The sequence below is a fragment of the Lolium rigidum genome, chromosome 2, assembly GCF_022539505.1.
Source record: "Lolium rigidum isolate FL_2022 chromosome 2, APGP_CSIRO_Lrig_0.1, whole genome shotgun sequence".
In the NCBI taxonomy this organism is placed as follows: domain Eukaryota; kingdom Viridiplantae; phylum Streptophyta; class Magnoliopsida; order Poales; family Poaceae; genus Lolium; species Lolium rigidum.
In genome coordinates this window covers 30,518,221-30,529,236 of record NC_061509.1, presented here as the reverse complement: position 1 = coordinate 30,529,236, position 11,016 = coordinate 30,518,221, and the positions used below count along the sequence as shown (strand labels likewise).

Here is an 11,016-nt window from a genome sequence, read left to right as displayed (position 1 = left end):
AACCATTCATATGCTTGCAAGCTATTTAGACGACATTCCACCGAGAGGGCCCGGAGTATATCTATCCGTCATCGGGATGGACAAATCCCACTCGTTGATCCATATTCCTCAACTCATACTTTCCGGATACTTAATCCCACCTTTATAACCACCCATTTACGCGAGTGGCGTTTGATGTAATCAAAGTACCCTTCCGGTATAAGTGATTTACATGATCTCATGGTCGAAAGGACTAGGTAACTATGTATCGAAAGCTTATAGCAAATAACTTAATGTCGTGATCTTATGCTACGCTTAATTGGGTGTGTCCATTACATCATTCACATAATGACATAACCTTGTTATTAATAACATCCAATGTTCATGATCATGAAACTATGATCATCTATTAATCAACAAGCTAGTTATACAAGAGGCTTACTAGGGACTCCTTATTGTTTACATAACACACATGTATCAATGTTTCGGTTAATACAATTATAGCATGGTATGTAAACATTATCATAAACACAAAGATATATTATAATAACCATTTATTATTGCCTCTTGTGCATATCTCCAACAGCGAGCGCTGCCCCGAGCCGCTGCGCCGTCCCACGACCAAGGGCCACGCCACCGCCTCGTCGCCACCCGCCATCGCGCCGCCTGGAAGGAGGCGCCGCCGCCGGAAGCCCACCGACCTGGGAGCACCGCCGCCTGCTGAGGAGACCCCGCGTCTCCCTACACGCGCGCGGGGAAGGGAAGCTCCGCCGCCGCCGGCACCGCGCGGGTTTTGCCCGGTGGCCTGCACTGACGGCGACGGCGGTGGGGAGGGGCGGAGAGGAGCTCAGGCGCTAGGGTTAGTCGCCCTCCCGTCGCCCGCGGGGAGCGACGCAGAGTATTCGTCTGAATTCATTATCTCGAGCTGCTATAAATGAGAAATGTGATGTGTGAACTGACTAGCCTACTGGTTATGATGATTTGCCTCACGTGGTGTAAGTTGGAACTTGCTATTTTGCGTATAATGCTATTGAGTATTGGTAATAAGTTAATGATTCACTTTTTACTTTGTGCTTAAGCTAATGAACTAAAACTTGGCTCTGCACCTTGCAGTTCTGAATAACTTTAGTGGATAAGGCTTGTGAGTACCCTTATACTCTGTTGCTATTTTGGTTGTATGTGCTTTTGACCCCTGGTTGGGTGAGTATTGATTTAACTCATGGTCGTTGAGTTTGAGGTTTCATACGGTTGGTTACATAGTGGGTGTGGCTCGCCGCCTTTGCTCCAGCTACCCTGTACACCTTTGGCCGGTTGGCTAGTATGTATTAACAAAGTTATGTAATAACATTGTATTTTGAAAACTCTAAAGTGTGTAGTGGTGTCATGATATCATGGTTGGATAAATGTGTGGTGCCCATTATGTGCAGGATCCTCTAAGGTATTACAAATGTACAGAGAGTTACTGAAATTGACTCTAATTTATAAATTGCAAGGTTCTGTGTATTCATCATACCAATCACTCACAACATTTGTTAACTTGAGTTAAATTCCGTGGACCCTCACAATGCCCTCGTAACTACCAACATATTATTCAATAACAGTAATACCCTACCACAAATCCCCTTATTACTCATCTATCTATTTATATTGAACCTTTTTAGCTTGCCATAACTTAAGGCCGTTAATGCGTGAGTACCCTTTGGCATAAATTAAATTACAGTATTAACAACTCGAAGTGCTCACGTATATGAAAGTCCATATTATTCATAAAGTTATCATATTTATCATTACAAACCCACTTATAATGCTAAGATCAGATCATCTTTTGTTACAAAAGCCATTTGTATTGTTTTGTTTTGGGTGTTTCTTTTCTTGTAGTGTGTTAACCATAAATATGAGTAAACTAATCACATCACTAATTTATGTCCCCCTTTGGGGACACACTCCGAGCCAAAATATCGATCATGTCCATGACCCGGCCTTAATGTTTTAGAATATGTGTGTATATGTATCATCTTCTACTATATCACTAAGTATCTATAGAACGTGGTAGAATGCTTTTAGACCATACAAGTCCGCAAATAATTTGGAAGAGTTGTATGGTGTTCAATACTATGAAGTTTATGTGTCACCGAATAGATATTTTAAAGTGTATAAAGTGTCATTTTGTATTTCGTTCTCAAGTCCTAGCATATGAAGTGTCCACTAGTTCTATACTGGAATGCCTTATTTCACACTTTCTTCCTGGTGGTGCTTGTTTCTTCAAAATCGTTCAACGGGATAAGTAGTTGTACAATCGACATGCATATAATATTCACTTTACAATTCATACTATATGTGCATCACTAGTACAAAACCTATTATTAGAGATGGCCCTGGAGCCCGTTAACTCAAAAAAATACAACTCTGAAAAAAGCCTTGAGACGGCTAAAACTCCGCATCCAACTATAAAAATCTGGAGGCAGTTCATGAAACCACCTGTCTCTAATAATACCTTTATGGAGAAGGCTAAATAAAATAACCGACTCAATCCAGCCGGTCACGCACCGCACCACACAAACCCTATCATATCCTTTCTCCAGCCTAATCTCTCTCTTCTCTCCCAAATCTCAATCCCCTTTCGCCCCTCATATCGGTTTGTACCAAAAATATCTTCCTATGCTGCTGATCCACAAAACGGTTGTAGCAGAAAATTGTTCTCGTGGTGTGAATCCCCAACCCATGAAAGCAACGTCGCCCACCATCGGTAGCAACACCGTACACCCATGATAGTGAAGTCGCCAGCCGTTGGCAGCAACGTCGTACACCCATGGTAGCAATAGCTCGCGCCGTTGTTAGCAATGCCACCCGCCATTTGTAGCATTGTCGTAAACCCATAGTAGCGATGAAGCCCGCCAATGGTAGCATCTTTGGCTGGCGACGGTACCATCTTTAGCTGGCGACGGTAGCATCTCTGGATGGCGACGGTAGCATCACCGTCATCTCCCATAGTCGCACCTCAGCAATTGGGCGTGTGACGACGAGATGGCTACGTGCAGCTGCTGCAGGAGAGTGTGCGGGGCTGCGACGTGTTCCTGGTGTAGCCCACCTGCGCGCCCGCCAACGAGAACCTGATGGAGCTTCTCATCACCACTGATGGTTGCCGCACCATCACCAAGAAAATGACCACGGTAAATTCCATTACTTCGGATACGCACGAAGCACCCATCCTCATCGTAGGTTGGAGAGAGAGCTGCCTCGTCGGACGTGCTCGAGGGTGGCGGCAGGGCGAGCTCATGGTATGGAGGCAGGGGTATCAACAATGATGAGGTGGGGTGGGAGGAGAGGGTTGGCGGCGGCACTGGGCTAGCCATAAGGCTCGGTGGTGGCGTAGCGGGGCAGCGCGATGCACCAGAGGATTTTGCGGGGCGCGGAGGTGGGTGGAGCCAGGAGGGGAGGAGGGGGAGGTCCATGGAAATGGAAGAGAAGGAAAAAAAAAGGGAAGAAGATAAGGTTATACAGGCCCCACGGGGACACGTGTCCAACGAAAGAAACGGAGGATGGCTGCACCAGGTGAAAGCCAACGTTTTCCTTTATAATTCGAGCTAGATAGATGAACAATCCCCTTCGAAAGGTGCAGTGCGCCGGCCATGCATATACACATCACACTACTAAATTGCTCCACGATGATGTATACCTCTAAAAATGAACCTACCAATACTTAAATTATTCATCGTTTGATGTTTTTTCGGTTGCCATTGCCCTTGAGACAGAACGAGTCAATCACAAACTAATTAGTACTACTCCTACTATGTACTTTTGGCCCCCACACTCTTGCTGTCTTGCATTGGTCTCGAGCTCCAAACAAAGGTGCAGCTTGTGGATGACTTGTGCGGTATGAAACCAAGAAAGCGATGGCTCACCAAGCAACAAAGTCCATGAACGACCACGCATCTGCATGCATGTGGCCAAACTCGATCGATCGATCTGCATGCAGGCAGCTTAGCTTTGCGCATATGAACACATGAAAAGCTAGCTAGAAAGCCTGACATGTCCACACAAAATTCCAGCGACACCTAAATACCTAATCCTTTACGTCGTCTAGCAATGCAAAAATATTTTAGGACGAAAACGTGATGATGTAGCAATGAAATCTTTTAGCTCCTACTGCATACCAAATTGTTATTGTAAGATAAGAAGTCTTTCAGTACTAGGGAACTATTTCTTGGGGTTTTTAATTGTTGTTACTTTGAGCTGTGGCAGGTTGCCTCATTGACACGGCCAAATTAAAGGTAAACTTGACACTTGACAAGCTACGTATACATTGTTGGGTAGGACTTAACTGTTGCGCAACTACGTTTGGTCTACTGATTAATTATGCCCCCTAGTTCACTTGTCTGTTCGTCTGTATGTCGATGCATCGACTACATAGTTAGGTACATAGTCGAGAAATATCGAGACGTATAACTGCACGAATGTAGTATAGTACTCCTACTCGAAAGCGGTTCAATCTACTTTAACAGCAAGAACTGTTCACCCCTGTATACGGTCGTACGTACAGTACGCATGAGCAGTTGAACACTACAGTCTACTTACTGTGTTAAACTAATTGCAGTATTGGTCTATGTAGTTACGTGGCAAATCTTGCCTGGCTACTCTTCCTATAGCTGGCTAATCTGCTACAGAATGAAGGGCACCACTGCTCCAAAAAAAAGTTAAGTGCTTTGTCATACAAAGAATAAGGGAAAATATAGTGTTTGGTGTATAAAGTTCTTCCAGGTTTAAAGGCATAATACAATGTTTGATAAGATAATTTTATCTTAGAAATTGCATACAATTAAAGAAGGCAAAATACATGTTATACAATGATTATCTCTTAGTGTTATCTCCATCAATTACTGTTTGCATGCTTCTTAAATTATGACATGAGGCAAAACAAACTAGTGACTAAGATAAGACATCTCGTACAATGAAAAAAAAAAGTGTATGTTTCGTACTAAGAGATCATCTCTTAGATAAGAAAAGACAAGCCTCTTTTTATGTTTCTCTCTCCTTCGTATCAGCAATTGTCCCATGTGGAATTGCAAAGATATAATGCACATGCCCTAATGGTTCAACCCAACAGACAGACTTCAGGGAAAAAAAATCAACGGCTTGGATTGTACAAAGAAAAAACGTTTAGCTCTCACATGTTCGTGTGGAACAGTCGAATCATTCCCTCGCCCTTTTCCTCTTCTCCTCCTTCCACGCGTATCCTCCTCTCCCCCTCCCCCCCCCCCACCCCCTCATGTAGTGTCCCTCCCCCTTTCCATCCGAGTTCCCTCATTTCCGCAGGCCAACCCCCTATGGCACAAAGCACCTCCAATTCTTGTAGTATTGCCCCTCCTGAGCAACTTTTTTTCCAACGTGGATAACTTGAGTAGGAGCTTGTTTTTCTAATGTTTCAAATGTGTTTTTGTTGTTGTAGTAGCTGTCTATTGTTCAATTATAGCATATACTGCTTTTTATGCTATGTGTATTATGACATGTTTTAATGCATCTGTTACATGTTATAGTGAACGCGGATGTGTAGCATATATTGGAAATTTGGGTGTGTGGAGGCATAAAAAAATCCTGAACACTTTTATCTCAATTTTCTACGAGAGGAATGATAAATGTTGTTATTGATGTTACATACCAATGAACAAATGTTAATTGTGGCAGTTTGATGGTGCATCCACCAGAGGTTGTTGATTCTTACCACTTAAAAACGATCTGATGGGGGAAGCCAACTGATTTCTCCGTGTTACAGCAAGCTCACGCCTAGCGTTGGCCTTCTTCTTTTGCTGTTGAGAGAGGCAAAGTAGCTTCCGGGAATGAGTTTGTACTCTTGGGAAGAAAGTTATCAAATCCTCCAAAACAAAATTACACGTATATGTTGGATAATTAGGTACAATTTCCATGATTAATTTCAGAATATTAAGTATGACAACAGCAACTACTAACATGTGAAACTCGAACATACTAGATGCATTAATCAACATGAATAGTATCATGGTAAATGGCACAACGTCTATCGCTAAACAGATCGAGATATGTCGCACGTACCGCTCTGGTGGAGGTGGTAGCGGCAGTGTAGTAGTCGCCGATGCAGAAGTAACGATGTTGATGACAACGTTGTTGATGACGGGTCGAAGTAGACGGCGTTCAAGACGATGGTAGGCAGCACCGCCCGACTTGGACGAAAGACGACCCGTGATGAAGAGCTTGAACAGTCGCGCAGAGCGCTTCCCAAAAACCTAATTCGCCCTCTCCCGTACAGGATCGCAAAGGCGAACGGTTCCGGAGACCTGCTCTCCCGTTCCCCGGTGCACGCCGGTGGGCGGGATGGAGTAGGCTATGATGACGGCGCAAGCAGAGAGAGGTGGCAAACCCTAACTCGTGTATCAGATGTATTTCTGCGGTAGCTGGGCAAGAGATTATATAGCTAGGAAACCCTAGGAAACCGACTAACTGCGACGCGTCCGTCCAGGACTCTGTTCGTTTTCCTGAGCTGGAAAAGGAGAGGAAAGTCTCGGCTCGAGGCTCAATCCACTCACCACGAGCGCGGCACGTGCGTCGTGGCGTGTCGAGTCGAGTTGAGACAAGCGAGTACCACTCCTCTTATCATTCACTTATAAGTGGTGGAACAACCCACCTTATAAGGTGGTCTAACTTACTCCTAACTTTCCATGTGGGACTAAACTTTTCACCTTTTGCCACTCCCTAGTGAGCTGCCATCAACTTAGACTGAAACTCACATGAACTGCTATTATGTGGGCTTTAAGATTTATATGAAAATCTAAAATCTAATATGGGCCACTATATGTGAGCCCAATATTTCAACAGTATATTTTTCATCTATAAATATATGTCTACAAAATTTTCACAATAAAAAGGTTACTACCGCCCTACATTTTGACTACTTTTACGTATGGCGTGAGGTGCATCTTTTTTTTTTCCACAAATCATTTCAAGCGCACAAACAATTCTTGGTATCTATACTATCCACAACAAAATTATTTGGGAGTTTCCTCGGCATTTGGAACATTTCTTTTTCGCCGGCGAGCAAGTACGAATCCCACTGTTGCATTGACCTTGGAATCTTCGATGTCTCATTTTATTTTCGCTACCGGCCAGAGTACATTCATCAGTTGATTTATAACCTGATACTGTAGTATAGTTAATCATCTTTCCTCGTCTTGAACCTAGAGCTAGTAATTAGTAAACTAAGTACGGAGGAAGTATAGAGAAAAATTACTATTAAAGGCCGTCCAAGCACGAAACACTGTTCAACCTTTGGAAATCGCGAGGGAATCCTCTTTGTTCAAACAGATTTTGTTTACTCCAACTTCACGGCCGGCGTCCGTTCAAGTGCGGGTCCAGGCTCTTTAATTCGCCGTGTACGTGACGTACGTACAGTACGTGCACATGATTAATTTAGTTTGGCACGCACACTCCCAAAACTTAATCACATCGGGCGTACATTATCAAAAATCATATAGTACTATGAATGAATCAACAGTTCAGATTCCAATCAAATCCCACTCTCATCAACAAATCAAACTCTCGAGAAATCCAGCCTGCAGCGAGGGCTTTACGGGCCTGATTGAGGCTTGGCCCTAGGCAATTGTGGCGCTGCCGTTCCAAGGAAATCGATTAAACGATACCAATACCATGAAAGAGAAACTTTCCAGAAACGGCCGATTATTGTTGTGCTCTCCCATTCATCCATTTAGGCCTCGTGCCGGTGACCGGTGACCGCGGGGTGACAACAAGGGTAGTGACAAGACCGTGATGGCGCACGATGGTGGGCGGCAAGTTGGGTGGAGTGCTTCGAAGCGGTCGGGTAGTGGTTTTTGTGGGGGTTGAGAGAAACCACTGTCGGCTCGTCTGGCATCGACGCAGTGACGCCTGTGGGTGCCTTCTGTCCTTCCTCAAGGGCGTTCGGTGTACACCTTCTCCACTCCCATTCGAGTACCGAGGGAAATCCTAAGACCAGTCTAGGCAAAAACGTCACCATCGTCGTCGCATTCATTCTTGAAGGTGTTTCTTTCGTACGCGTCGGTTCTGAGTGCTAGGAGCGTGGTGGGGCAAATATAGAGTACGCAACGGTTGCGGGTCCTATTCGCCTCGTCAATCTGCTGTTGTTGTTGGCATTGTTTTCTTTTCTTTCTTTTCCAGATTTTAGGCTACATTGTGCTGCTATCCAGCTGTTCTATCATGTTTTTAAGGGGTAATTGTATGGTGCGGTTGCAATATTTATATAATGGGGCCAAAGCGGGAGAATACATGGCGCTCAGGTTGAAAATATGGAGAGAAAAAAAAAACTAACGGCAAAAATTAATCGAAAGAAAATAAAAAGCTGTCAAACTTTTGCCTGCTTAACTGCCGCCACTAAACTACGGGAAAAAGTTGTTGGTATATATTCGCGTCACCAACACGACACCCTGCCCTTTCTGTCCCTTCCATTAATCTCCCCCCACACTCCAAGCAACCGAGCCAAGCTAAGCTCAGCTCCGGCGGCGCGCGGCATGGACGTTGCCATGGCGCTGGCCACGCTCTTCTTCGTCCTCCTCCTGCTCTCCTCCGCCGCCATCTCGCTCCTCCTCATCCGCCTCTGCCTCGCCGCCATCCGCCCCTCCGCCACCACCCGCACCCCCTACGCCGCCGTCGACCCCGAGACCGCACGAGCATCGCCGCCGCAGCACGGGTTGGCCTTGCTGCCGCCGACGAAGGCACTGCATGAGAAGCCGGCAGACACGGAGCCGCGGAGACTGGCGTGGCGGGAGGTGGAGGCCCTCACGGGCGGCTTCGACGAGGCCGCCGTGGTGGCCCGCGGCGGCTCCGGCAACGCCGTCTACCTCGCCGGGCAGCGCGTCCGCGGGTCGGCGGCGGCCGTCAAGGTGCACCGCTGGTGCGGCGGCGGGGAGCGCCGGCTCGCGGCGTTCCGGCGCGAGCTCGACCTGCTCCGCCGCGTCGGCCGCCACCCGCGGCTCGTCGCGCTACTCGCTTACTCCGACGACCACGGTAACTAAACTAACCGAGAAATAAGTTTACAGCTGTATTATAGAAGAAAAAAATTGTTTATACTGTACTGCTGTCTGAAGCTTTGACTCTACGCCTACGCTGTGGCGGCAGAACGTGTTCTTTCTCTCTCTCTTCATTTTTTAACCTTTTCGGACCGCAAAAGTTGTTAGTGTACAGGGACCCGCAGAAGAAAAATGATAGTACTATCTCCAATTTTTTAAAAACCATTTTTTGGCATTTACTCGCTCTGTCTATAAAAGATGCTGGTGATTGTTTAAATTTAGCTGTATATATAAATAAATTAAAAAATATATAGTTACATCTAAATTTAGATAAACTTGCGATATCCGAGGCAGTACATATTGTCTTTTTCCATTTTATAATGATTGGAGTTAGCTGTTTAAAGAAATAGAAATTTCCATTTTATCTTTTTCATAGGCCATATGCACTTGTATTTTGCCTTGAAAATTTTCACGAGTAAGTAGCCATGTAATATGTACATACGCTGAATTATTTCGATTTTTCTGAAAGTTTGCAATAGCATTTTTTTTGAATTTTGTAAAAATGGGTCTGCATAGACGCGTGTCCACCAAATCACACTTATTAGCCCCTTTCTTGTTGATTAATTCTCTTAGGAGTACGACTAATAAAAATATCACTTCATTTTCCATAAAGAATGTACAGTACTAATAGTACTACAGTATGATAAATTATGGTTGATGTGCAATACTTTGTTTAGTGGCAGGTCTGCAGAAACTAATTCTAAGTGACTTTTGTTGAGGAGTGGTGACATTACAGCCTACCTAAACAATCGAGAACAACTACGCCACCTCACCGGATTTCTTTTCACCCGCTTTTTCAGTGAGACAACGATATGCTTGAAAAAGGCTTTTAGCTCACTAATCGTCATTTAGAATGCTAAATTACCATGTGCATACTACTACTCGTACTCTTGATTTGAAGTGTCTCGCGTCCTTTAAAAGATACGGTTTCTCGTCTTTATTTTACTCCAAATGCTTAACATTTCTTTCCAAAAAGATTTTAATCAATTAAAAACAGTACATATTTGAGAGAATTTCACTTCTTGCAGAGGAGGGAGGCGCACTCGTGCTGGAGTACATGTCGGGCGGCACCCTCGCCGACCGCCTCCACGGCGCCACCCCACCACTCACCTGGTGCCACAGGATGCGCGTCGTCCACGACATCGCCGTCGCGTTGGAGCACCTCCATGGCACCGCCACGGCCATCGTGCACGGCGACCTGTCAGCCTCCAACGTGCTCCTTGACGACGTGGGCGGAGCGCGGCTCTGCGACCTAGGCTCCGCCTGCGAGGCCACTTTCTCTGCAGCCGTCGCGCCCGCTAGACGCGGCGCCGCCGCTGCTGTGGGCTCCCCGGGGTACGCTGACCCCTTCTTCCTCCGCACCGGCATCGTGTCCAAGAAGTCTGACGTGTACAGCTTCGGCGTGCTGCTCCTCGAGGTTATCACCGGCTCGCCGGCCGCCGGCACGTCAGTGGGCGGCGGCGAGTACCTGACGGCGCGGGTACTGCCACGTGTGAGAGCAACCGGGGTGGCGGGGCTCGTGGACAGTAGGCTAGGAGACTGTTATGACACTATAGAGGCCAGCGATATCGCGGGAATCGCCCTTGAGTGTGTGGCGTCGCAGCCAGGGCTCCGACCCACGATGGCGCAAGTGCGGGCTGCTGTGGCGGAGAAGGCAGCGAGGTCCATCGCGAGCAATGGTAGTGATCATAAGTTGCTCGACTTATTCCGCACCACGAGTTAACTGATTAGTTGCGAGTACTTATTTTCTAACCGAAGAAAGTTTTTATTTTCATTTTGTGTGTAATGTAGCATCTTTTAGTGGTAAAAAATGGGTTCATATATGTTATGTTTATGGAATCACAAATGTGATTTTTAGCAATAGAGGCCTGCGATGGTGGGACTTCTAGAGGTAGGCTAGGAGACCGTTATGTCACGAGCATCGCCGTTGAGTTTGTGCCGTCGCAGC

At 46.0% G+C, this 11,016-nt stretch overlaps 1 protein-coding gene across 1 annotated transcript; it reads left to right on the top strand.

Moving 5' to 3' along the window:
* Positions 1–8,510: 8,510 nt before the first annotated feature.
* LOC124689438 (salt tolerance receptor-like cytoplasmic kinase 1) lies at positions 8,511–10,791 on the top strand. Its single transcript, XM_047222970.1, has 2 exons — positions 8,511–9,006; positions 10,097–10,791. The coding sequence occupies exons 1-2, from the start codon at positions 8,511–8,513 to the stop codon at positions 10,789–10,791; spliced, it is 1,191 nt and encodes a 396-aa protein (XP_047078926.1).
* Positions 10,792–11,016: the final 225 nt, after the last annotated feature.

What these genes read in the sequence shown, in the direction of transcription:
- LOC124689438 (XM_047222970.1), top strand. Translation starts at nt 8,511, where the DNA reads ATGGACGTTGCCATGGCGCTGGCCACGCTCTTCTTCGTCCTCCTCCTG. An exon ending in CGCTTACTCCGACGACCACG is followed by an intron (nt 9,007 to 10,096) that starts GTAACTAAACTA and finishes CACTTCTTGCAG; the next exon opens with AGGAGGGAGGCGCACTCGTG.